General features: G+C 43.3%; 2 protein-coding genes across 4 annotated transcripts in view; both read left to right on the top strand.

The window, feature by feature from the left end:
* SESN2 (sestrin 2) overlaps positions 1 to 8,032 on the top strand; it is a 47,811-nt gene extending 39,779 nt beyond the window's left edge. For both annotated transcript variants that reach the window (XM_087727864.1, XM_087727863.1), the window contains exons 9-10: positions 222 to 366; positions 2,670 to 8,032. In XM_087727864.1, coding sequence (XP_087583990.1) covers positions 222 to 366; positions 2,670 to 2,756 — 232 coding nt within the window. In that variant the 3' untranslated portion in view covers positions 2,757 to 8,032. The remainder of the gene's footprint in view (positions 1 to 221; positions 367 to 2,669) is intronic.
* MED18 (mediator complex subunit 18) lies at positions 233 to 23,877 on the top strand. Of its 2 annotated transcripts, none has more exons than XM_087727866.1 (3): positions 233 to 366; positions 21,007 to 21,092; positions 23,186 to 23,877. In XM_087727866.1, the coding sequence occupies exons 2-3, from the start codon at positions 21,020 to 21,022 to the stop codon at positions 23,737 to 23,739; spliced, it is 627 nt and encodes a 208-aa protein (XP_087583992.1). In that variant the 5' UTR covers positions 233 to 366; positions 21,007 to 21,019; the 3' UTR covers positions 23,740 to 23,877. The 2 variants fall into 2 exon arrangements, with proteins under 2 accessions (XP_087583992.1, XP_087583991.1); XM_087727865.1 differs by lacking the exon at positions 233 to 366 and adding an exon at positions 19,252 to 19,403 and having other exon boundaries at positions 23,186 to 23,800.
* The last annotated feature ends 3,485 nt before the right edge of the window (positions 23,878 to 27,362 follow it).

The following is a 27,362-nucleotide window of genomic DNA, read 5'->3' as shown; positions in this document are numbered from 1 at the left end:
GTGATGTTATAGCGGTTTAGATTTGACTTTGTATTCATGGCCTGCTCTCAGTTGACCATTTCCAAGACAGACAGTACAGGTAGTCCTCGACATACAACAGTTCATTTAGTGACCATTCAAACTTACAATGGCACTGAAAAAAGTGAGTTACGACCGTTTTTCACGGTGGCAACCTTTGCAGCATCCCCATGATTATAAAGTCCATATGTGATCTCTTGTAGGTACGATGACTATGATTACAGGGAAGTGAACCAGCTTTTGGAACGGAGCCTGAAAATCTACATCAAAACCGTGGCCTGCTACCCGGAGAAAACCACTAAAAGAATGTACACTCATTTCTGGAGACACTTCAAACATTCGGAAAAGGTAAATCGAGGTCTACTGGGTGATGGGTTGTTGGGCTTCCCTACTTCGAATCACTGATTGACCAACGTTGGGGTTGCATGTCACATTCAGTGAACATATGTTTCCTTTAATTCCTTTGAGTCTGCAGATGGACCCGGCCACTGCAGAATGTAGATCCCAATTTATGGTTTAGCACAATGTGTTCCACCCTTGGCAACTTTAAGATATGTGGACTATATGGCCAGCTGGGGAATTCTAGGAGTTGAGTCCACACATCTTAAAAGTTGCCAAGTTTGAAAAACATTGTATGTTCTATGACTCCCACCCACAGCGGATTCAACAAACAAACTGTGGTTTAGCCAATGTAGGAAACCATTCACTAAGAAATAAAAAAGGCAAAGATTCCCCTCCTGCATATATGCTAGTCATTCCCAAATCTAGGGGGCGGTGCTCATCTCCGTTTCAAAGCCGAAGAGCCAGCGCTGTCCAAAGACGTCTCCGTGGTCATGTGGCCGGCATGACTAAACGCCAAAGGCGCACGGAACGCTGTTACCTTCCCACCAAAGGTGGTCCCTGTTTTTCTAATTGCATTTTTTACGTGCTTTCGAACTGCTAGGTTGGCAGAAGCTGGGACAAGTAACGGGAGCTCACTCCGTTACGCGGCACTAGGGATTCGAACCACTGAAACGGCCGACCTTTCTGATCGACAAATTCAGTGTCTTAGCCACTGAACCACCATGTCCCTTTCACTAAGAAGTAGGAACTGGCCAATTATCACCTAGTGAGCTTGATGGCTAAGATCTGGCCTTTGTTCCTTTTGGCTTCTGTCTGTTGTGTTAGCATGACACCATTTCTTTATAGCTATATTAAGGACATTCCTACATTAATGATATCACATTGACTCTTGCCAAGAGCTCGCAAAGGAGGCACAGAACAGGCCTTCTTTTGGAGAAAGGAAGGAAGAGAGGAAGGAAAATTGGATCAGGAGGGGTGTGTTTATATTAATTAACTGCTGGTACCTTCTTCCTAATGAACCACAACAGTACTCTGGGATGTGGGCAAAAGAAATCCCAATTGCTTAGAAGGGCACAATTTTCTGCTTTCATGATTTTCAGCTCTTTTGGGACAGGAAGCACACAACAACTGAAGTATAAGCCTAACACACACACAAAGTAGCAGAACAACAACAACAACAAAAGAGGCTTTAAATTTCACCTGCAAACCCAGGAAAAGAAGCATCTGCACCTCACCCATTAAGTTGCATCATCAACCTGGCCCAGGATGATCTTTGAGTTCCTCCCAGGTGTTCCTCAACTGCCAAAAAATTTGCCTTAGGCACATTTGAGAGCTGCAAAATACTCAGCTGTAATCCTGAAAAGGAAGAAAAACAAGACCCAAACAAGGGACATACTAAGTAAAGAAGTGGTAGTGGATCCTTTTTGATATCTACGTGATAGCAGTTGATCCCTTTGTGTGGTAGATTCACTGGCTGAAGGAGAGGGGCAACCTCTAGGGCCGTGATGGCAAACTTATGGCACGCGTGCCAGAAGTGGCATACAGAACCATCTCTCTGGGCACGCGAGCCATCGACCATTGCTCTTCCAGTTTCTGGCGCGCATGCATACACCGCCCAGCTGGTCTTCATGTGCACAGGAGTGCCAGAAGAGCAACTCCCTGGTGCGCATGCATGTGCCAGAAAGCTGAGCTTCTGGTTTCCCAGTGTGCATATGCGCACTAGCCAGCTGGTCTTCATGCACGCATGCATGCCCAAAACTGGAAGACCAGGTGACCAATGCACATGCACACACCAGAAACTCAGCAACCCAGCATGCAAATCTGCACTGGGGAACTGCTCTTCCAGTTTCCAGCACCCCCCCCCCCCATGCACATATCCTCCCGTTTCGGCACTCGGTCCCAAAAAGGTTGGCCAACACTGCTCTAGGGGGAGTAAAGAGACATTCCAGCTTGGGGTCAGTTGAGGGGAGGAAGCATTGGAGGGCAAACCTTTAAGTCTGTATCTGCCATTTCCCAGACAGTTTGGCAAGTTTCCTGTCATGTAGGTCAGTGGTTCCCAAACTTGGCAGCTGCTGGCTGGAGAATTCTGGGAGTTGAAGTCCACAAGTCTTAAAGTTGCCAAGTTTGGGAACCACTGATATAGGTGATCGAGAAGAAAAGTGTCTATTTAGGCCTATACACAGAGTGGTTCTGGTTGTTCGTGCCTGATATTTTGAGATCTTTCTGGGATGCCAAGTCTCGGTGCCAGGCCTCTCTGCTTGTGGCAAGCCTCGCATCGCTTTCTATCATGCCTCTTCTTGCCTTTGTAGGTGCATGTCAACCTGCTGCTTCTGGAGGCCCGCATGCAGGCTGCCCTCTTGTATGCTCTGCGAGCCATCACCCGTTACATGACCTGACTGGACTTCCATGGGCGAGGCAGCCTTGCTCCTGGACCAGGGAGCTTTCTTCCAAAGACCTGTTTCTGGAATGTCTGGTGGGAAAAAAAAAATCGAGTTACCTCACCTTCTACCTGCGGCTATTTTTTGGAAGCGTTTTGTATGGAACTTTTCGTTCGCTTTGCTCAAAAGCGACCCAGTGAGGCAGAGGTGGGCTCAACATGAACTCTTCCCTTGATGTGTGAAGGAAACCGACCACTGTTTCATCATCATTACCGAGGAAGCCATCCGTGGTTTCTTGGTTTTGCCAAGGGTGGCCCAAGGTTTCGGAGTTTGATGCTCTGGTGGTGGCCAGCTTTTGTTCAAAAATTCAAGAAGGTCTTGCCTCCCACGCTGATGTCTCTTGATGACTACCTTGGCGCTCACCAAAGTTGGAAATGGCAGCATTTTAATGGATTGTGCAATGAATACCCTCTGTCCTGTACATCTTCTTCTTTTGGCAATGAAGATGGTCCTGAACCAGCTGAGGCAAAGATCGCCAAAGAGATTCCCTCTGGCATGGACACACCTTTGCTCTTTCTCTTTGGTCTCACCTGGCTTACAGAACTTTGAATGTAGAACTTTGAACATTTCAAGCGGGTAACCCCTGAAGCTCTTTTAAGAGTAGGGAGCGGAGATATGCCCTGGGTGTGTATGTGATGATGACAATGTATGTGCTGAATTCATAACAAGCTGGCCCACTAGCGTAACTGGTGATTTACACACTACATTGCTTTTTTTTTTCCTAAGCTTCAGATCCCAAGAACTTTTCTGTTTCAGATGTTCTCTTTGCGAATATGGAAACCTCTCAGCCGCAGAGTGGGTGGTGGCTTGCAGACGAGGTCAAATTAGAAAAAGAATGTGGGTTTGTTATTAGTTGGCTGGAATATTCTCCCTTCCAGTTGTTCCAAAACAAGACAGAAGATTTTATCTTATCTTTTTGTCAGATCAAAAAGCTAGCTTCAAGTTCACAAACCTCTCTTCCCAACCCCCACCCCAGGATATTTGCTTTTGTCCTCTTTTTTTCCTTGTCCTTTTCTAAGAAGATTTTTTTTCCCCTGATGTAAAGTTGTGTTGTTTGGCTGTTAGATCCCATTATCTCCTCTTGCTCAAGGGTTTGAGCTTTGGACATTGTGAAACTCTTTATCTTCTTTACCGTCTACTCCCTGCTATTCGGAAAGCTTATATCGATGGCTGTAGAAACCGGGAATGTCTCTCTCCATCTGTCAAGCCAATCTCCTTTTTGAGGTGACCGTCATAACACAGTCCAGGCAACTTAGAAATCTGGAGGCTGGGAGAGAGATGGTTAAATGCCTGTGGGGATTCTCCATCATGCAGGTCATGGCTGTCCTAATGGTGCTTTTCAAAAGGCAACTGGAGTTTGTTTTTGTTTTTTCCCCTTGGAATTCAAATTCAAGGGAAAAAACCCAAAGTCCATTTGCCTTTTGAAAAGCACCTTTGGGCTCGTCGCCTGATCTATTCATGCAATGAAAGGAGACTCCAGATTTAAGAAGTGGCCTGAATCATTTCAGATTATAGAACTGCAGCTTAAGCTTCTTTCTTATCATTTTAAAAAAAACATACTCTCTGTAATAAAATAATTTAGCATGGAAGAAGCTTGGCTTAGCTTCTCTCCTCTGCCAGACTAAAGTTTTATTTGCAGAGAATTTTAGACATTGTTCCTATAAGCCAGCCCGAGTTACCACTGCCTTGAGCGACTGACTCATCCCTTTGAGGTAGCAGTGCGTGATGACTGAGGACATGGCCAGATAGGGAGTGGCCAAATTTGTTTTTCCCCTAACTACCACTGATATTTGCTGGCAGTGTCCTCCCTAAGGGTTCAGTACTGCCCCAATCCAAATAAAGTGAGCTTTATTTGACCTCATCCCTTTCTCCCTTACCCGGCCCAGTTTGGAAGAGCGGGGAGAAGAAATGAACCACTTTAAAGATGCTGACTCTGGAATTCTGGGAATTGAAGTCCACGCATCTTAAACATTTGCTAAGGTTGAGAAACGCTGCCTTAACCTTTTGTCAGCCAAATGGGAGGTTGACCTTGTATCAACCCTCTTGGTGTTCACAGAACATAAGCTTTGTGCTGGTCAATCTGATCACGTGAAGTCTACGCTGAGCTGCCCGTTCCCTACCTCTGATTGATTGGATTCGACTGCTCCTTGAAGCGCTCGCCGTGTGTGTGTGTGTGTGTGTGTAACAAGACCCTTGTTGGAATGCTCAGTTGCAAAAATTATGATCCCTGAAACTGTAGTACAGCAGATCATGGCTCGTATTGATGATACTGGGCTCTCTGTTATGGTCCAATGGCTCTTCTAAACTCCATGCTCTAATTATCATCATGTTATTGGCAACTAGAGAATAGGATGGGGAGGATTTGAACGATGGGTCTTGTTGTTCCCTCCTGTTCCCTCTCTACTCTGCTCCAAGCAATATTGCAGAAGGTTCACGTTTTATTTAACTCATTTCGCTGTCAAAGCTAGCAGTCCCCCTAACAAAAGAAAGTTACTCATGAGGCCGAAAGAAAAGATGATTGAGCTTGTTACTTCTGTCAAGCAATTTCTCCTTCCTGCTATTACTCACTCTTCCTACTCTGAGAAGGAATTAAACGTCCATCATTTCAAAAGTTGGTACCTAGGAATGGGAGGGTTTAAAATACTTTTATCCCAACTCCCATGGACCCATTGATGTCAGGAGCTGGTAGGAGTTGGAGTCCAGCAGCTAGAAAACCGTATGTTGGTTAGATTCCCTGGCTCCTTGGCTCCTTTTTCATTTTTTCCCCTCAGTATTACATTTCAGTTTGGTCCCATGTGAGTCTTCTAAGTCCTGGAAAATTTCAGCTCTGGCTTTTTGCTGTCTCTGCATGCTTATTATACAAAATCGACACTTCTTTAGGTATTATGAGTTGCTAAAACCCATCCACTTTAGCCCTTGTGGCCTGAAAGTTGGAGATGATAGAAACCATAAGTCAACATCTGGAGAACCACAAGTTCCTCACCGCTTGTTTCCAGTTTCTTTCTTTTTGTAATGTTAGGATTCAAATCCGAATTTTAGACGGGGGACTAAGCCCTAAAGTCGCACAATGCAAAACAAGCAACAATCTGCCCCACCCTCCTTTTCCTCCTTGGTAACTACAGCCCGGCAATAACCAGCTCCAAATAGCAGCTGTGATGAAGTTGGGTTCCCAGGAAAATGTGAAGCTTTCCAGGCATTTCTGAAATATACATAAGATTCAGTTTGGAGCAAACAACTCAGGTTACAAGAGCTAAATTTAACTATTGCAGGCCCGGTCAAAGGTTGCCCCACCTAGAACTGTACAGTTGGAGAGGGAGGTGAGTTTAGCAGCCAACACAACTTGGTGCAGTATCTCCTTGATGCAGAGTTTGTTTGGCTTAAGAGACACAACCTGCGTTATTTTGTCCATCGGCCAGATTCCTACAATAGACATATATCCGAGAAGTCCATGAGAGAAGTCCAATTGTGATGGTTTATGCTTACTTATGGTACTCTCCGTGCCAGGAACGGTTATCCCAGAAGCTAAGGGGATCCAGAACATGTTTTCAAGCATTTTATTTTGTTTTAAACCAAAGAAAAGAAAGCCAGGATTCATTTGTGGAACCCAGCTTATAAAACAGGATAATCGGACACCACCCAACAAGATTTTTCAAACATTTTGAGAGCCAATTTGGTCTAGTGGTTAAAGCACCAAGCTAGAAAGTATAAGACAGTGAGGTCTGGTCCCACTTTAGCCATGACATCAAGCTGGATGACTTTGGGGCCACTCACTTGCTCTTGGCACAACTCATCTTACAGGATAGTTGTTGTGAGGGGGGGAAGGAGGAGGAAGGAGTGTTGGATATGTTCACCACCTGGAGTTATTTGTAAAAATAATAATAAATACAAATAAGTAAATAAATAAATGCGGAGTACTTATCGCAGGTTTCCGGTCAGAAATTCCTGTTTGGCATAGGGTCAGTAATGGGTTTACTTAATTCAAGGGTGTCCAACTTAAATCCAACTTTAAGATTTGTAGAACTTAACTCCCAGAATCCCTTAGCCAATATGGCTGGCTGGGAAATTCTGGGAGTTGAACTCCAAGTCTTAATCCCTAACTTAGTATATTTTGTTGAAAACTGACAAGAACCATGGTCTAAAATTTGCAAACTTTCTGACAGACCTTCTCTGACATGAGAAGATGGTCAGAGTATTTCCAACTACCGTAGCTGAAACTTCTCAGACTGAGATGAAAGTGATTGTGTGTGTATGTAGGGTGGGGGGAGGGTGTTATTGTATTGTTTGGTTGATTCTACTTCAGTTTTATTTGGATACCTGCACATTTAATTGTTGTTACCCATCTTGAGCTTCAGAGCAAAACTTTAAAAATATCTTGCAGTCTGTGAAAAATCACCATTTCCTCAAGTTCTTAAGCCTCACTTCAGACTTAATGAAAGGTCTGTAACAGAGGTGAAATGCTATCAGTTCGGACCAGTTCGCCCGAACTGTTAGTAAAAAAAATGCTACCAGTTCAGGTGAAACCAGTATTTCCGACGATCAGCTGTGACACACGATTTATATTATCTAGAAAGCAGGGTTTCCTGTTTTCCAGCTAATCTAAATCGCATGGCACAGCGGATTTCCCCCCCTCTCTGTTCTACTTACCTTTGCAGGTGTGCTCAGTAGCAGGCTCCGCCAACCTGCCTGGACCTCATCACATCTGTTTTTGACACTCTGCGCATGCGCCGAAGTGGCACGTGTGCTCCCATTTGCGAACCGGTAGCAAAGGTTAGTAGATTTCACCCCGGTCTATATCTCTGAGCATCCAATTGATAACTTTCTTTTGCCTCTTCCAGAGGGAGGTTTGGCTCCCTTGCCTTAAAATGGTACAATTCTGTGTGTGTGAGGCAGCGAGAACATGATGTCTGGAGCTTTCACCTGAGTGTGCCGCTACATTTCACGTTGGTGCCAGCTTCAGTGAAATGACCCTTGACGGACAACCTTGCCATCTGGTCGCCTATTTCCTCCAGGCCTCCTCCCAGATGGTGTCCTCTTCTTCCCCTCCTACTTATCACCCAGTAGATCTGCAGATCGGGCAGCCCCCAAATCTCCTTAATTCAATCTTTTGCTCCGCATTAAGTTATGTTGTTTTTGTTTTGTTTTTTTTTAATGTATTTTCTGTATCGGCGCTGTGACTCTTGATTCAAAGTGTTTGTTTTTGGAAAAAATAAAATTGCCTTTTTGTTTACCAGAAACATGCTTGGAATGGCATTCTTGACAGTGCCAGTTTTATTGAGAAAAGTTGGGGTTTAGAACCTAAGAATCAGTGGTGGGATTCAAATAATTGAACAACCGGTTCTCTGCCCTAATGACCAGCTGGGTAGGTGGGGCTCGGTGGTCATGTGACCGTGTGGGCGTGGCCAACTCAACATCACGTCGATGGGCGCTTCGCCTTAGCTATTTCAATGTAATAAGGGTTAAGCAGAGAGGCAGTTTCTGTTAGCAGGTCAATAAAGATCAGGCTAGAAACAACACCAGAATGTTTCCTTCCTGCCTTCCTTACAGGATTAGCCCTGCAAAGTGGGGAAAAAGAAAAGGAGGTTTCTTCCAACAACCGGTTCTCCGAACTGCTTAGAAAGTTAACAAGCGGTTCTCCTGAATAGGTACGAACTGGCTGAATCCCACCACTGCTAAGAATGCTCTCCCCCCTCCCCATTTTTAATCGCAGTAAGACTTTTTATTCTGTGTGGGTCATCAGCCATGCTTCTTGTCTTATGCTAGAACTAAGGAGACATTTCCTGACAGTGAGACCAGTGGAAAAATTAATCGGTTGTCAGCAGAAGTTGTGGGTGCTCCATCACTGGAGATTTTTAAGAAGAGGCTGGACAGCCATGGATGTGAGGGCGATCTGGCTGCGACATCTGTCACCCCATTGATCGCCAGGGTTGATTCGGCTGATCTGGCTGGCTAGGCGGGTGTCCCCTTCCTCCCTCACCGCTCCATGTGCGTTTCTCCCGAAGCTGCGCGCTCGGTGGAAGAGGACGACCATCCCAGATAGAAGGAGTGTACCGATCTTCGGTCAAGGGTATACGATAGCTGCGCTCCCCTGCTAGAACCTCCAAACAAGCCACCTGTCTGAAGTGGTACAGGGTCTCCTCCTTGAGCAGGGGTTGGACTAGACTAGAGCAGGGGTCAGCAACTTGTGGCTCTGGAGCCGCATGTGGCTCTTTCATCCCTCTGCTGCAGCTCCCTGTTGCTGGTCAGCTCCATAATTGAGAGGGCTTTTGGTTAGGACAGGTAGAGGAAAAAGGACGCCCCGCTAGGAGGAGATTCTATAAACAACAAGACTTCTGGTCAGCTCCAGAATTGAATGGGGGTCTTTAGGTTAGAACCTTTGTGGCTCTTTGAGTGTTTAAGGTTGCCAACTCCTGGACTAGAGGATCTCCAAGTTCCCTCCCAACTCTTATTCTGTTATTTGGATGTATTAATTTAAGAGCCTTACTGTATCTCCATAAATTCAGATGTTGGAACCTGGTCATTCTAGTTTTCCAAACCGCAGTTTATGGCTTCATATATTATGTGACCCCTACCTAGCATTCAATAGACTACAGGTAGTCCTTGTCTTGCAATGATTCATTTAATGATATTTGACGTTATAACAGCACTGGAAAAAAGGGACTTATGATAGTTTTTCACACTTATGACTAGTGTAGCAATTCCACGGTGACATGATCAAAATTTGGACATTTGAAAACTGTATTTATGTTAGTTGTAATGTCCCAGGGTTCACTGTAGCTTCCAAATTATATTTTTTATCATTAAAAAAACCCAAATCAAAAGCAAATACTTTGACAGACAAGGATATTAATCAATATACTACAATGCCCAACGTCAACACTTTGACCCAATGCACCCTCCCTTTGGGGGACATGCTGTTCCATGGGGCAGGCATAGTGACAGAAAAGGCATGCTTCCTTGGTCTTCTCAAATGGCACTGCCTGATGGAAAAGATCCAGAACATGCCAGCTCTATTGGATCTGGTGGGACGAGCAGAACAAATGGGAAACAGGTGGTCCTGGAAACAACTCTCCAATAACAGATCGAAACCCAAAGACAACATCGCAAAATCCAGTTGAGTTCAATCCTTTATTTGTTTGCATCTAATGGACAGAATCTTGAGCCATGGTGGCGCAGTGGTTAGAATGCAGTACTGCAAGCTACTCCTGCTGCCTGCCAGGCTGCCTGCAGTTCGGCAGTTTGAGCTTTACCGGCAGAAGGTTGACTCAGGATGTGAGGGAAGCTTTTAGTCATGTGCTTTGTCTGGAGTTGGTGAAAAATAGTGTAGCTTTTTCAGATGAGCAAAAGGGATCTTATCAGTAATGTGCAGAAGTGAAGAAGATCTCCCTCAGTCTTTGGGATCCATGAAGCAGCTTGTATTCCAGAGGTGGTCTTCAGCTGGTTCCAGTTCAGGCTCACTGGTAATGGTTGCTGCAGGAGGCTCTGTCCACCTGGCCCCAAAGTAATGTGCGAGCAATGCGCATGCAGAGAAAGCGGTGCACATGCACAGGCAACGCGCTTGCGAACAAAGTGAGCCAGTAGGGAAGGTAAGTGAATCCCACCTCTGTTGAATTCCTATATCATTTGGTAATGCCAATTGCCATGTCAGCTTGGTGAGCCATTTTGCTAAGACAACATGAGTAGAACTTCAACACATTCCTGGTTGTATTTGAGAAACTGTAACTCGGTGCTAGAACAAAATGCATATGGAGAACCTTCACGTTCATCCCCCAACTTCTTCTGGGCTGGGGAATTCTGGGAGATGGAGTCCATGCATCTGAAAGTGCTATGGTGGAGAAACTCTGCTGTTAATAACTATGCTTCCCCTAAAGCAGCTTCTTATGTTTCCCAATCAGCACATGGGACTGGATAATTTATCTCAACAAACTATTGCTGCCGGAGTGGAAGTCTTGCAAAGGCCCCTGATAACAAAATCTTTGCCTAGCTTATCTCTTAACCTTCTGAAATTCCCTGAACAAACATTTCAGCTCTTTTAGTTAAAATCCACCAGTACTCGAAAGCAAACTTTTGAGAAGATAAAGAGCTAAAAGGAGGGGCCTAGATAGCTTATGGGCTCACATGTGAATGTTTCTCAGAAACGGTTGTTTGTGGCATTCAGCTGCCTAGTCCAGCCCAAAAGAGACTGCTGATTGGCCTTCAGATCACCTGAAATAAATCTCTGGTGTAGGCCAGTTTAAGGGGTGCAGTGGCTCAGTGGCTAAGACGGTGAGCTTGTCGATCAGAAAGGTTGGCAGCTCAGCAGTTCAAATCCCTTAGTGCCGCATAACTGAGTGAGCTCCCATTACTTGTCCCAGCCTCTGCCAACCTAGCAGTTCGAAAGCACACAAAAATGCAAGTAGAAAAATAGGAACCACCTTTGGTGGGAAGATAACAGTGTTCCATGCGCCTTCGGCGTTTAGTCATGCCGGCCACATGACCACGGAGATGTCTTCGTATAGTGCTGGCTCTTTGGCTTTGAAACGGAGATGAGCACCACCCCCTAGAGTCGGGAACGACTAGCACATATGTCCAAGGGGAACCTTAACCACTACCTCCAATTTGGTGGTAGTGGTTAAGGCAGCGGTCTAGCAACCAGGACATTGTGATTTCTAGTCCCACCATAGGCGTTAAAGTCAGATGGGTGTCCCAGTCACTCTCTCTCAGCCAAGCTCGCCTCCTAGGGTGGTGGTTGTGAGGAAAACAGGAAGAAGAAGTACTAGGAATGTTTGCCACCTTGAGTTACTTAAGGAGCCTATCAGAAAACATTATACCTGTGTAGGCAAGTAATAAAGGTGGGATAAAAATCTAAGAACTATTGGTTCTCTGCATAGCGTCAGCCCAACTATTTGGTGGAAGGTGACAGGTGTCATTAGTTTGATGTTAATGGATAACACTATATATGCCACAAAGTCTGTTCTTCACTGACACCAGGAACGATCTGCTAGTGCATATAAGTTTGAGGGAACATATTGGTTAAAGGATATTTAATTGGTACTCCATGCTGATGGATGTGGGGTGCAGGTGATATGTCATCTTTAGAATGGAATAACAGTTGGAAGGGACCTTGGAGGTCTTCTAGTCCAGCCCTCTGCCTAGACAGGAAACGCTATATCATTCCAGACAAATGGTTATCCAACATCTTCTTAAAAACGTCCAGTGTGGAGCATTCACAACTTCTGGAGGCCAGTTGTTCCACTGGTTAATTGTTCTAACTGTCAGGAAATTTCTCCTCAGTTCTAAGTTGTTTCTCTCCTTAATTAGTTCCCACCCATTGCTTCTTGTCCTGCCCTCAGGTGCTTTGGAGAATAGCTTGACTCCCTCTTCTTTGTGGCAACCCCTGAGATATCTGCTATCATGTCTTCCCTAGTCCTTCTTTTCCTTAAACAAGACATACCCAGTTCCTGCAACCGTTCTTCATATGTTTTAGTCTCCAGTCCCCTAATCACCTTTGTTGCTCTTCTCTGCACTCTTTCTAGAGTCTCCACATCTTTTCATCATCGTGGCGACCAAAACTGAATGCAGGATTCCAAGTGAAGCCTTACCAAGGCATTATAAAGTGGTATTAACCAGTTAATCTTCTACCAGTATCTCTGGCAGCTTAAATTATCAGTACAAGACCTTATCAGAAACTTTTATATCTATATGGGCAATCCTGTTTCTGAAAGCTGTGTGGAGTTTGGTAAGATGTGTTGGGAATGTAATGAATATGACCAAGAGATTCATGTATGGAGTCAACCATGGGAAAAGGTTAAAACAACCAAGGGGGAAAAAAAGACAAGGGGCATTTTAATAATATCCAAGAATGGATTCCATGTAATTTTGAGGAATCACTGCCTAGCAAAGAACTCTTGCATAAATCAGGAATAATCCTTGAGATTTGGCCCTTCATGTTCCAGTTGAGGTTTTCTGCTGTAGGTCATGGATGATCGTACATCAGGTCTTTGTGACACAGATATAAAGGTCAGGGAAGGGCAGCTCTTAAGCCTTTAGCAGTCTCAGTCAAGGAAGCATCGGAACTTTTCTCAGAACTACTTCAAGCTGGAAACAGACGTACAGAAGAAAGTCTTTGGAGTATATAAATAAAGCTAAGCTTGATGTTCCTTCGTAAGAACATCCAGTGCTGGCCCCAGGATTTGGAGATGCTTCTCCCCTAAAAACAAATGAACAGACTGAAATTTCTCTGGCCCTGTGGCCGAATATCTAGGATGTTATGCGGAAAGTATAAATAGTGTAGTAAAGTTGTTTTATCATCTTGAGATCTTCTGCTAATCTTGAAGTCATGGCACATGTCCTACCTTGTCAACCCCTGAAACTAGCACTCTTACTTTATTAAGATCAAGGGTGGATCTCAGATCCATTTTATCCTCTTGGGAGCTATAGCCAGGCAAAACTAAAGATGTAGCACTGTTGTTGTTTTTTTGGCAGTATTTATTTATGTAAGGAATTTATTTAGGGAATGTATATTGCCGCCTATTCACACTCAAGGCGGCTTACAGAATATAAAACCTCATAAACGAATAAAAGATGAGTCATATGATAAATTAATATAATAAAATCATCCTCCACCACCCACCCTCCAACAGCACCTCATGGCAACCATTTAATGGGCTCCATCCCACTCTGGGTTCCCCAAACCCACAAACAAATGGTAGCTGATCATCATCCCCACCTCCCCACCTCAAAACAGACTCTAGCAGCTAAAGTTCAATCCTTGGACATTATCATTCTATTATGGCTATATTAGGTTGCATTTGATAATAGGTCAGGAACTTGCAGCAATTTGCTCCCACGCTTATTTGGATGGCCCTGGACAAATCATTACTTCTCTGGTGTTGCAAACACAAGAGATAAGAGTAGCAAGCCTCCCTTTCTTCAAGGATTACTTTAAACCAGAGCGGCTCCTGTTGACAATTCCTGTTGACACATATTAGAAGGGCGAGTTGCTCCCCCGAGCCATACGTGATGGGAGTCTCAGAGCTGATCCCACTGACCACATGATCACTCTGATCAGCATGTAGCTCTCTCATTAGTCTGCTGCAAATGTTTTCCTGGGTGCAGAAGACGTGCGCTCTTCTGAATCAATAGGTTAATCACCCATTCCCCCCCACCCCCACCCCATCCCCACCAAAAGCCTGTTTGCAAAGTGCCAAGAGAATATAATGGCTGCGAAACAGCTGTTTGTGCTTTCTAATTTTGGAAGATGGGAAATCATGCATAATGAAAGTGAATTTGGACACTTAACTTTCCAAAACAGAAGGGGAGGGAATATGCAAGGATAACAGCTTGACTTGTCAGATAAACGCCCCAATGTATTTTTCGCTCCTTTCATTTTGTTGCTCGTGTTAAATTTGGAGCACGCCCTGCTGCAGAGCATGGACTAAAATAACACAGGATGGTAGGTGAGACTGCAGAATAGTAACTGGGGATTTATAATGCATCTAAGCCAGAACCTGGTTTGGTTGGGTTTGAAAGAGCACATGCAACAGAGGAATAAAACCAAACCTTAATTACAGGTAATCCTTGACTTGCAGAAGTTCATTTAGTGACCATTCGAAGTTACAACAGCACTGAAAAAAACTGACTTATGACTGTTTTTCACACTTACGACCCTGGCCACATGATTTACATTCGGATGCTTGGAACGGGCTCATATTTATGACGGTTGCAGTGTCCCAGGATCATGTGGTCATCTTTTGCGACCTTCTAACAAGCATAGTCAACGGGGAAGCTAGTTTCTCTTAACAACCATGTTATTCATTTAACAATTGCGGTGATTCGCTTAACAAATGTGGCAAGAAAAGTTGTAAAATGGGGCAGAACTCACTTATCGAATGTCTCACTTAGCAACATAAATTCTGGGCTCTATTGTGGTTGTAAGTCAATGATTACCTGTACAGTGATTGTTTTGGTGAATACACCATAAGAAAAGTGTACGGAGCACTGGACTGTGTATTTTTCATACATACAACTGCTTTACCACGTAAGTACTGGGCTGCCCTAAAATACAGTGGGGATTGCTGTACTTTAGCCCAGTATTGGCTAGGGAATTCTGGGGGTTGAAGTCCATACAAGTTAAAACTGTTGTGGCTCAGAAATACTGCTCTAGCCAGCAGACCTGTCTCCTCACCTACAATAGATTTATTTATAAATTTTTTATCGCAACTTTATTACTTTATTACTCAAGGCAGCAGACATATCTAATACTCCTTCCTCCTCCTATTTTAGCCACCACAATTACCTTGTGAGATGGGTTGGGATGGGAGAGTGACTGGCCCGGGTCATCGAGATGGCTTTCGTGCTGAAGGGGACTAGAACTCAACACTCTCCTGGTTTTTAGGGCAGCACCTTAACCACTACATCAAACTGGCTCTCCAGCAGGCCTATCAAAGGAACGGTCTTACCCACCTGCCCGAACCTGTTGCATTTAGCTCCGTGTTTCTCAACCTTGGCAACTTTAAGATGCGTGGATTTTCAACTCTCAGAATTCCCCAACCAACAGACTTGCCAAGGTTGAAAAACATGGATTCAGCTGGATTGCTTTCATTTCTCCATTTGCCAGTCTGATATTTAGAGGTTGGCTGTACCAGTTTATACCTGTATTCTGACCTAATAGCTCTCAGGTACAGAAATCTCTGTGTTAATAACAACAGTTAATAAAACCAAAGGTGCTTTTTAAAAAAAAAATGTTCTCCTTATTAAAACTCATATGGAATCCGAAACAAAAAGATACAACTTATCTCCCCAGCCTAGGAAGATGGCTCTGATGCCAAATCTTCTTGAAAATTCAGTGTATCTTTATGGGAAAAAGAAACAACTAAATTGTTTCAGCTACTTGCTTAATTGCCAGCTATAAGCTTCTCACGGCTTTAGGTTAGTAAAAATGAGATGAAAAAGATGACACAACCCTGGGTATGTTAGTTTTTATCTCTATCGGAGATAAAGTATTCTGTGTGATTCAAAGATTTGTCTATTTCTTTATAGACAGAATTTGCACTAATAGAAAATATTCTTTTGCATATTTCAGGACAGTCTTTAGTTACTAGATAGATATGTCTTATCATTAGGAATTGAATTTTAACTAGCATGTCTATTTTAAAAAAATCCAAGTTCATATTTTCTTTTTTAGAATTTTTAAAATTAAGTTTCATTATAAAATAAAAATATACAAAAAAGAACAGTCAGAAAAGAAAGAAAAGAGAAAAGGGCAAAGACAGATGAAAGAAGTAATGATTTCCAGCCTCCTTTGGTGCAGTAGATTACAAAAATAATATAACAACATTTAGCTTTACATCTTACATTGCAAGCCATTTCTATAATTATAAAGTCATTCTAATTGTGAAAACCAAGTTCATGTTATCATAAGAGCAACCTGTTCCAAGTCCAGGCATTAATTGACTGTAAATGTTAAAGTGGGTAATTGTTTTTGAGATGGTCAAAGATTGCTAGCTGTAAAGCAATTTAACAACTTTTTATCTTGCCATCCATATGATGAAGCGATGTCTGAGACAGATGGACTATGAACAAAATCTAGAAGTAGTTTACTGGGGCAAAGGCTAAGAATCATTTTAAAAATTGAAAATAAGAATATATAAGTTAGTGTATCTGATAGCCTGTTAGAATAACCAGAGAGAACTGCAGCACAAAAGACTCCTAACTTAGCATTCTCGTCAGCCAGAAAATTTTGTTCTGGTGCCAATGTCATTTCCGTTAATCCTGTAACATGGAATAATACGGCTGGAAGGCACCTTTAGTTTCTTAGTCCAACTTTTTGCCCATTGCAGTAGGTCCTGAGCCGTGGTGGCGCAGTGGTAAGAATGCAGTATTACAGGCTAATTCAGCTCATTGTCAGGTGTTCGATCCTGACCAGCTCAAGGTTGACTCAACCTTCCATTCCTTCCAAGGTTGGTAAAATGGGGACCCAGTTTGTTGGAGGTAATATGCTAACACTGTAAACCACTCAGAGAAGGCTGTAAAGTGGTATATAAGTCCAAGTGTTATTGCTAGTGCTATTCTATACCATTCCGGACAAATGGATGCCCAATTTCTTCTCAAAAGCCTCCAGTGTTAGAGCATTAACAATTTCTGGAGGCAAGCAGTTTCACTGATCAATTGTTCTTGCTGTCAGGAAGTTCTAGGTTGGATCCTTTTTAATGATTTTCCACTCCTTGTTTCTCATCCTGCTTCCAGGAAAAGATTTAACAATATTTTCCTGTTTTCTTTCCCCTTATCAGGGGTGGGTTCCTGCCAGTTCTAACCTCTTCTATAGAAGAGGTCCCACAAATCTACAGTGCCGTTTAGAACTGGTTCCAGCTCCCTCCCCCCGCCCGTCTGCACATTATCAAGATGAAGAGCGAGAGGAGGAATTCTGGGAGTTGAAGTCCACAAGTCTTAAAGCTGTCAAGTTTGAACACCCCTGGTTTTTTTTTTCTAAAGGGTTAGGGGTTGAAAGGTCTTGTAACTTGACAGCTTTAAGACTTGCGTGCTTCAAATGCCAGAGATTCTGAGCCAACGTTTTGGTTGCTAAGCAAGAGTGTCGTTAAGTGAGTTTCACCACATTTTACAAGTTGGCCATACCCACCCAGTCACATGGCTGGCAAGCCACTCCCACCCAGTCACATGGCTGGCAAGCCACTCCTACCCGGTCACATGGCTGTTCCCACAAAGCAGGCCACACCTACAGAAGAGGTTCTAAATTTTTTTTGAAACCCACCACTGCCCCTTATGCTTAGTCAGCATCTGGGTGTCCACCAGGTTATGGACAGTATGAGGAATTCCTGACTTAGGAGGAGGTGGGTTGGGTTTTTTTCCCCTCCCAAGGATATTTTTGGACTTCTGTACAATTTGGGTTTTCCCCAATGCTGCTGATTCCTGATACTGAAGGTCTGGATTTATACAACACACCTAGTTAAGGAAAGATTTAGCAGCATATTTATCTAGGGATAAACTTGCTTAGTTGCTATCTCAGTTCATTCTTTTTCAGATAAATAGACTATGTGAATCCGGGTTATTGGCTTAGTTTATAATCCAGAGTATTTTGTAAGGCCAGCAATTAGTTAATCAGAAACCAAGTTAAAGGTTATTGTGTAAATATTAAAAGTGTGCATGAATACACACAGTAGTGTCTCAAGACTTTATATATATATATATATATATATATATATATATATATATATATATATATATATATATATATATATATATATATATATATATATATATATATATATATATATATATATATATATGTAGGTCTCTAGTTGTTCGGGTTTTCTCCCGCGTAGAATTGGAGATGTCTTGGCGACGTTTCGACGAAGTCACATTCGTCATCTTCAGGCTGCTGCTGACTACTTCAGGTTTGGTGTTTCCAGGAGTAATATATATATATATTTGGAGACTACAAATAACACTAATGCAGGTAGACCTCACTTAGCAACCACAATTTCAACCAATAACTCCCTCCCTAAACACTACAGTCATTAATGGAAAACCAGGTGACTGTGACTTATATTACTTCCTATTCAGTCATTAAGTGAAATGTCATGTGACTGCAACTTGCAATTTTATTTCCATGCCAATCCCTCTGGTAAACTCACAAGATTCGTTTTTCTCACCATGTCCAAGTATACAGTCGAACTAAATTGGTTGTTGTTTCTCTGTATCATATATGTGAGTATATGCATAATTTTGTATTTATTTATTTTGTCATGTTTATGTAGGGTGTATTGGAGGTAGTGACTTTTGAGAGCTCTATGCAATGAAATTTCATTTTAACGTATGCCGATTAGTGTACATTGAAAGTGATGATAACATTTATTCTAATTTTATGATTCGAAATGGCCTCAATTCAATATCTTAAAGCTTGGCTAGGTGGCTGAGGGGCTAAGACACTGAGCTTGTCGATCAGAAAGGTTGGCAGTTTGGCGGTTCGAATCCCTAGTATAAGTCTCCTGTGTGAGCAGGGGATTAGACTAGATGACCTCCAAGGTCGCTTCCAACTATGTTACTGTTGACAATAAAGTTTATTTTAACTTTATGATTCGAAATGGCCTCAATTCAAGATCTGGAGCATTTAGTATCCTAAAACTCCAGCATGCCTTGATCTAAACCAGAGGTGTCCAAACTTGGGAACTTTAAGACTTGTTGCCTGCTGGGGAATTCTGGGAGTTGAAGTCCACAAGTCTTAAAAGTTCCCAAGTTTGGACGCCCCAATCTAAACTAAAGCACGCCAAATGAAAGTGCAGAATCTGGGCTCTTGTGTACCACCCATGTCTTCTGAGCGGCGCAAAAATTAAACGTCACGCAGAGCTAAGGCCAGGCTTCCCCGGGGGAGCTCCCTTACTGTAAAGCACCATTTTCTTTTCTCCCTTTCACCCACGCCGTGGCCTGAGGGGTGGGGAGCTTTCCGTACAATGACGTAATAGGAAAAGATGGCGCCGCCCAGAACAGGCAGAGAGGAACACGCATGCGTGGGCGCGCGTGTTTTGCTGGGGTCCTGGTGGAGAGAGCCTCGCGCTTTATAGGAGAGTCTTGCTGAGATTCACACGTGCATTGATCCAACGGGGCGGACAGGTGCGTGTTGGCTGATCCCGGCGCTTTACCCTTTAAGCGGAGACTTGGGGCCGGGTGTGTGTGTGGGCCTGGGTTGTGGGACCCAGTTGCATCTACATGCAACTTTCCCCAAAAGAGGGTAAAAAGGCAAAACGTTTGCATCTGTCCCAGGATACTTGTCGTAGGATAACGACGCCAAGAACGATCAAGGCGGTTATATGTTCCTTGTTTTAATGTTATTGAGCCGAATTTCTTTTTCTCTCTCTTTTAATTTATGAACCCTCCGGAGTCACGAAAGTGACAGGAATTAAAAAATAAATAAAAACTAGCAAAACAGTTCAAGGGGAAAACAGTTGCCCTGGTTCAGACGTTGCTCCAAATCTTGCTGCTTCTCCTCCTCCAGGGAAACTGGGCGCTGCAGCAAATGCAGGAAGACTTCGATGGGAGTTTTGGTGAAGGGGTGTGTTGTCGAGCAAGGGCCTGGTGGAGTTTTTACTTCGGGGTGGGTGGGGTCTTAGGCCGGGGGGGATTGAAACTTGCATCAGGAATAACTGTGTCTTTTTGGGTAGTAGCCAAGATTGACTGAATACATTCTATTGTCAGGAGTCATATAGTGTACAAACTTCAGTTTGTAAAACATACCCAACCCACTTCACAGAATAATGGGGAAAATAGGCACGTTTCCCTGTTTTAAGTTTTTTTTCTTATATATTTTTGTGTGTTGTGTGGTTAAAATCTAATTTAATAAGTAGAGAAGAAAAGGGTGACAGAAGGAAGTAGGGAGAGGAAGGAGAGAGGGAGAAGAAAGTGATGGATAGGGTACAAATAGGGTGTATGTAGAGCATAAGAGCCAATAATTGTTTTTGGGAGTTGGTGGTAAGATGAATTGATGTAAACATTTAATAATACAATATGATGTTGGCTATGTAATAGTATACATGTGATTATATGTTATGAAAATGAAAAAATAAAAAAAACTTTATAGATATAGATTATAATTAATAATGCTGTCTAGCTTCACACCACCCGAAAAAGCCAATATATTTTAGCATGCATGGCATATTAACCAAGCCACATTTCTGAATCACCTTTTAGTCTGCAACAGGCTGTTTGTTTCTCATCTGAAGGCTAAACTAGCCATTTTGAAAGGCTTATTTACAAGGATTGTCTCTTTTCTTTGCAAGAAAATGATCTGAGTGTCATCATTTGCCTTTGGATTATGTTGCACCACAGCAATGTTATTAAATCTGTGATTCTATACCTCATTTTAAAAAAAACATACCACCACAACCAAATGTTCATTCAACTTCTAATTGACTTTGGATTCCTAATTGACTATTAGACAGTAGGAGATGTATGCCCCAAAATAATAAAAGGAGAAACGCCTATCAGCTCTCTTTTCCTTGGATAAATCCTTCCTTTTTGTTTGCAGAGACAATATTGAAGCTTTGTATTTTATTGACTTAAGTTATCTTTCTCCCCTTTGTTATCTTGGAACTATAGATCCCATGTTGCTTTGGAAATTTTGGGAGTTAAAATTGTAACAGGAGAGAAAGGGATCACATGGGAGAACCAGGAGTAGATTTTTAAATATATGTATATGTTGTGTTCTTTGCTGTTGTAGGGAACTTCTTAGAATGGAGGCCCCACCTGTTACTATGATGCCAGTCACTGGCGGCACCATTAACATGATGGAACATTTGCTTCAAGGTGAGTTATAGGCAAGATATACAAGTCAAGAATTGCTTGACTCTCATATCTGATTAATTTTACAGTATGTGTCATTTACTTAAAAGAGCACAAAGTTGCTTAATTATTCAAGTACCTTCCTTTTATAACTGCGCTACTAAAAATATTAAAAGAAATATTACCTAGGATTTTGAACTGGCAACCCAGGGGGCTGTTGGACACTTTAAAAATACAGGTTGCGTTACAGTATATACTGTGAACTATCCGTGACTATCTGAATACAAATAGCCCTCAACTGCTCAAAGTTATAACGGCACTGAAAAAATTTGACTTACGACTATTTTTCACACTTGTGGCCATTGCAGCATTCTCATGGTCACGTGATTCACATTCAGATGCTTGACAAATGGTTCATATTTATGACAGTTTGCAGTATCCTGGGGTGACGTAATCACCATTTGTCACCTTCTGACAAGCAAAGTCAATGGGGAAGCCAGATTCGCTTAAAAGCCATGTTGCTAATTTAAAAACTGCAGTGATTAACGTCATAAACATGACATGAAAAGTCGTAAAATGGCTGAAGAGAAGCACCAAAACATGTTGTAACCAGTTGATATACTTCTTATTTTTTCATAATAGACACCTGTGTTTTGTTTTGTTTTTCTGATTGTTGTTTTTGTCTTTTTCTGTATTATCTGTAATTGATTGATATATTAAGAAAGATGTTGTACCAGTTTTAAACTAAAACTAAAAAAACACTTAATAATAAATAAAAAAAAGTCGTAAAATGGGGCAAAACTCACTTAACACATTTCTCACTTAGCAACATAAATCTTGGGCTCTGTTGTGGTTGTAAGTTCGAGGATTGCCTGTTTTGTTTTGTTTGTTTTTTTAGTTTTTCCCTTTATTTGTATGCCGCCCTTTTCCCTGGGGGGACTCAGGGCGACTCACAGTTCAAAAAGAGGAGGGGGGGAGGACAAACAATTTTCCAACATGAAGACAATACAACATATTAAAAAGAAAACACAACAGTCACACAATTCGGGTGGAGTTAGAATCTTAACCCCAGGCCAGCCGGGACAGCCAGATCTTTAAAGTGGCGCGGAAGGACTGGAGGATGGTGAGGGTCCGAATCTCCATGGGGAGTTCGTTCCAGAGGGTCGGAGCAGCCACCGAGAAGGCTCTCCTCCGGGTAGTTGCCAGTCTGCACTGGCTGGATGATGGAATTCGGAGGAGGCCTAATCGATGCGATCGTATCGGTCTAGTGGAGGTAATTGACAGTAGGCGGTCTCTCAAGTACCCAGGTCCACTACCATGAAGGGCTTTGTAGGTGACAAGTAGCACCTTGAAGCGCACCCGGAGATCAACAGGCAGCCAGTGCAGCTCGCGGAGGATAGGTGTTATGTGAGTGAGGCGAGGTGCACCCACGATCACTCGCGCGGCCGCATTCTGGACTAGCTGAAGTCGCCGAATGCTCTTCAAGGGCAGCCCCATGTAGAGCACATTGCAGTATTGTTCTTAATTTGGTACCCAACAACTGTTTTACATTCAGATCTCATACATTTGGTATGTAGAAAGTATAATTTGCGATAAGTCCCCCTTGTTAAGAAGAATCATCATAGCTGTATCTTTTGTGAAGGGTTGTGCCTTTTTCTACTCAGTGCAGTTTCTAGAGATACCCTGGTACTGTATGTGGTCCTACACAGTTTTTAGAAGATGGCAGATTGGTGGAGAAGAAGAAACTTTGCTCCTGTCAGTAAAGACAAGTTTAGCAATTCAGTCTTTAAGGGGCTGCCACAGAGAAGGTGGTGGTGGTGTCAAGCTATTTTCCAAAGCACCTGAAGGCCCGACAAGGAATAATGGATGGGAACTGACCAAGGAGAGATTCAACCTAGAAATTAGGAGGAACTTTCTGACAGTGAGAACAATCAACCCATGGAACAGAAGTTGCCTTTGGAAGTTGTGGGAGCTTCATCACTGGAGGCCTACAAGAAGAGATTGGACTGTTATTTGTCACAAATGGTGTAGGGTCTCCTGCTTGGGTGGTTGGGTTGGACTAGATGACCTACAAGGTCCCTTCCAACTTTGTTAATCTGTAATTTGTAATCCTCCAGGTAGCGTTTTGGATCAAAGCCTAGAGAGTCTTCTTCATCGACTCCGTGGTCTTTGTGACAACATGGAGCCCGAGACTTTCGTAGATCACGAGATGGTCTTCCTTCTCAAAGGCCAACAAGCCAGTCCATTTGTCCTCCGCACGCGACGCTCCATGGACAAACCTGGTGCTCCTTGGCACTTGCGGTATCTTGGGCAGCCGGAAATGGGAGACAAAAACCGCCACGCCTTGGTGCGGAATTGTGTGGATATTGCCACCTCGGACAACCTGACAGACTTCCTGGTAGAAATGGGCTTCCGCATGGACCACGAGTTTGTAGCCAAGGGGCACGTGTTCCGCAAGGGCATTATGAAGATTGTGGTGTACAAGATCTTCCGCATCCTCCTCCCAGGGAACACCGATAACATTGAGCCTTTGTCTCTTTCTTACCTCGTGGAGCTCAACATTGTGGCGCCAGCGGGACAAGATATGGTTTCCGATGACATGAGGAGTTTTGCTGAGCAGCTGAAGCCCCTGGTCCATTTGGAGAAAATAGATCCTAAAAGATTGATGTGAGATGGATTGTAACGGCAGTGGGATCAAAGGTGGAAAGATTTCGGTTCCACCACAAAATCGCGGAGGACAAAATCGCGCTCGACGAAAGCACGCATTTGACGTCATCACAGCGCGACGAAAACATCGCGCTGTGATCGAAAAATGTAAAAATAAAGCTAATACCTTCCCCTAACCCCCCCAAACCTAACCCTAAACCTAACCCTTAACCTAACCCTAAATCTAACCCTAAACCTAACCGTTAACGTAACGAAAAACCTAATGCTAACCCTTAACCTAACGCTAAACCTAACGCTAACGCTCTAAACCTGACCCTTAACCTAACCCTAACCCTTAACCTAACCCTTACCTTTATGTGAATCGGCTTGCTTTAATTTTAATTTTATTTCAATTTTTATTTTTTTCCGTCGCGCTGTGATGACATCACATGCGCGCTTTCGTCAAGCGCGATTTTGTCCTCCGCGCTTTTGACGGGTCACGAAGATTTCAGAAATGCATATATGTCTCATGTCGTTCTGCAGAAAAATAAATGAGTCGGGTAGCCTTCCACTAATCTGACTGTAGGTTATTTTCAAACGATGAACAATAAAGAAGATAATTATTGCCGTTGGCTTCCTCTTTTGACAATAGGAGTCAAATCTTCTTGGAGCCAAATTAATTTGAAATAGTTTTGATTTTAAAATGGGTTCTTTTTGTTGTTTTTTAGGTTCGCTGCAATTTCTGTGTGACCTAAAGTAATGCATACTCATTCTTTTTTGAAGAATTGGCTAACCTGTATTCAAGTTGCATTTATTAACTCCTTGGAGTTTAGACTGATTCCTATTGATCAGGGTGTCAAACAGGGGCGGGGGAGAGTGCCCTAGAAACAGTGAAGGACCGGCCCACAGTGGCTCTGCCAGTAAAAATGGAGCTTGGGAGGGCCATGCGTGGCCCCTCTCAGCTCCATTTTCACTGGAGGAGGCTGCAGGAGGCCATCACGGCCAAAAATGGAGCTCAGGAGCCTATTTTCTCTGGCAGAATGCTCGGACCACTACAGGTGCCCCCGACACGAGTGATGGAGTGGTGAAATTCAAATTGTTTTACTATCGATTCTGTGGGTGTGGCTTGGTGGGTGTGGCTTGGTGGGCGTGGCAAGGGAAGGATACTGCAAAATCCCCATTTCCTCCCCATCAGCTGGGACTCGGGAGGCAGAGAATAGATGGGGGCGGGGCCAGCCAGACGTGGCATTTACTGGTTCTCTGAAGTACTCAAAATTTCCGCTACCGGTTCTCCAGAACTGGTCAGAACCTGTTAGATTTCACCCCTGGGGTGATGTAAAGCTGGGTGACGAATCACTGCGGTTGTTAGGTTAGCCAACACAGTTGTTAAGTAAATCTGGCTCCCCCATTGGCTTTGCTGGTTAGGGTTGCAAAAGGGGATCACATGCTCCCCAGTCACTGCAACCGTCATAAATTATGAGTCAGTTGACACCTGTCTGAATTTTTGGTCGCATGGTCACGTGACCATGGGGATGCTGCAACGGTCGTAAGTGTGAAAGATGGTTATACGTGACTGTTTTCAGTTACATTGTAACTTTGAATGGTCATGAAATGAACTGTTACAAGTTGAGGACTACCTGTAATTAATTATTGATTCAAAATCCATCTATCATGAGTCCATTAAATGTTGTTGTTAGTTGCAAAGTCATGTCCCACCCATCGTGACCCCATGGACAACGCCCTCTTCCTGTCCTCTACCATCTTCTGGAGTCCATTTACGCTCACACCAACTTCTTTGGCTGACTCCATCCAGCCACCTCTCTCTCTGTCATCTCCTTCTTCTCTTTTGCCCTCAGTCTTTCCCAGCATGAGGCTCTTCTCCAGGGAGTCCTTCCTTCTCATTAGGTGGCCAAAGTATTTGAGTCTCATCTTCAGGATCTGGCCTTCTAAAGAGCAGTCAGGGTTGATCTCCTCTAGGACTGACCGGTTGGATTGCCTTGCAGTCCAAGGGACTCACAGGGGTCTTCCCCAGCACCCGAGTTCAAAGGCCTCCATTCTTTGGCGCTCAGCCTTCCTTATGGTCCATCTTTCACAGTCCATGAAATAGGTTTGTCTAAATTCTTGGATATATAGGAGAGGCCCCACTGGAAAGCTCTTTTCAGTTTTGGAACTGGCTCTCAGAAAAACTACCCCGAATTGTGAATATGTGATATGAAATGGGCGGCCTATAAATTTCATAATAAATAAAAGAATTTGCTCAGCCAACAGGGGCTAAACTGGAAAACTGTCCCTTGGTTCAGCCCTTGCTTTCCAAAAAAGAGATTTTCACGCCTGTTTTCCTAGCATCAATAATTAATAAGTACAGATTGAAGTACCTGTGAAAATTTAGCTGCTACTTCAGTCATCGCGAATCTGTAACCTTTTCAGATTTGAATTAATCCTCTCGTGTGTCAGCAATAATTAACTTGCCCTTCCCCCTGGCTGCTGCAATACAATATTATGCCACCTGGTCTGTACGGGACTCAGACAAGTGGGGTGGGGTGAAGGCTGCGCCAGGAAAAGTCTTCTCCACGTGTGACTGACGCCACCTCATGTTCCAGTCCTTCCTTGAGCGCCACCGACAGTTCTTATCTTTTCCCCTTTATTGACTGTATATTGTTATGGGATGCGAAGAGCATAAAGTGGTGTTGATGGAGCTCGAGCAGTTACATAGACCTGTTTGAATGATACATCACTCCAGCCCTGCTCTATTTGAGGTGAGCCCGCTGTGCAGCATGGTAACACGAACAGGGAACAGAATGTAATATGGCCTTCAGCGTTCTTTGTTCCTCTTCGGAGAATGCAGCTCTTCTTTTGTTGTGTAATTGACATAACACTCACCCTTCTGAGCTGCATTTTAAAAAGCTGGACATAATTGTTCCGCTAAATACCTTCCACGGTATAGATGCAAATCATAAGGACGTGTCTAATCATAACTTAATGTAGTGGGTAGCATGCATTTAATCACTCCCCTGTTTTTTTTCTAACTCTGATCCGGTATTACCAGAATGTTTTTTGAGATTCTTTTTTTAAAACAACAACAACAACTCTATTGTGTCTTATCACTTGGGAAATTGTCAAAGGGTGGGGACCAGGAGATGGTACTTCTCTTCCATAGCCCCTGCCCCCTCGAGTATTTTCCCTTCAGATATCAGGGTGACCCTGTCTCTGGCTGCTTTTTGTAAGGCTGTGAAGACTTGGTTATCTGCTTGGACTGCCCAGGATCAGTTGTTGAGATAGGTGGCCATGGAAATAAATACATAAATAAATTGCAGGACTCTGCATTGCAGATAGAAAGCACCAAGGGGGAGAAGACTGATAAAAGTTGCATTTGATTTCAAAAATCTTCAGTGTAAGCCTAGATATGATACCCTGTTTCCCTGAAAATAAGACCTCCCTGGATAATAAGCCCCATCGGGCTTTTGAGCACATGCGCTAAAATAAGCCCTTCCTGAAAATAATGCAACACAGCAGCAGCCATGAGATAACCACACTCACTGCCTCCTGCACCTCAAAAATAATAAGACCTCCCCGAAAATAAGGCCAAGTGCTTATTTCGGGGGTCAAAAAAAATAAGACCCTGTCTTATTTTTGGAGAAACCTGGTAGC

This window comes from Thamnophis sirtalis, unplaced genomic scaffold, assembly GCF_051295495.1.
Source record: "Thamnophis sirtalis isolate CommonGarterSnake01/CBP01778 unplaced genomic scaffold, rThaSir2_p1.2 scaffold_13, whole genome shotgun sequence".
NCBI classification, from domain to species: domain Eukaryota; kingdom Metazoa; phylum Chordata; class Lepidosauria; order Squamata; family Natricidae; genus Thamnophis; species Thamnophis sirtalis.
The sequence above is the reverse complement of the archived record's forward strand: the minus strand, read 5'-3'. Positions and strand labels throughout refer to the sequence as shown.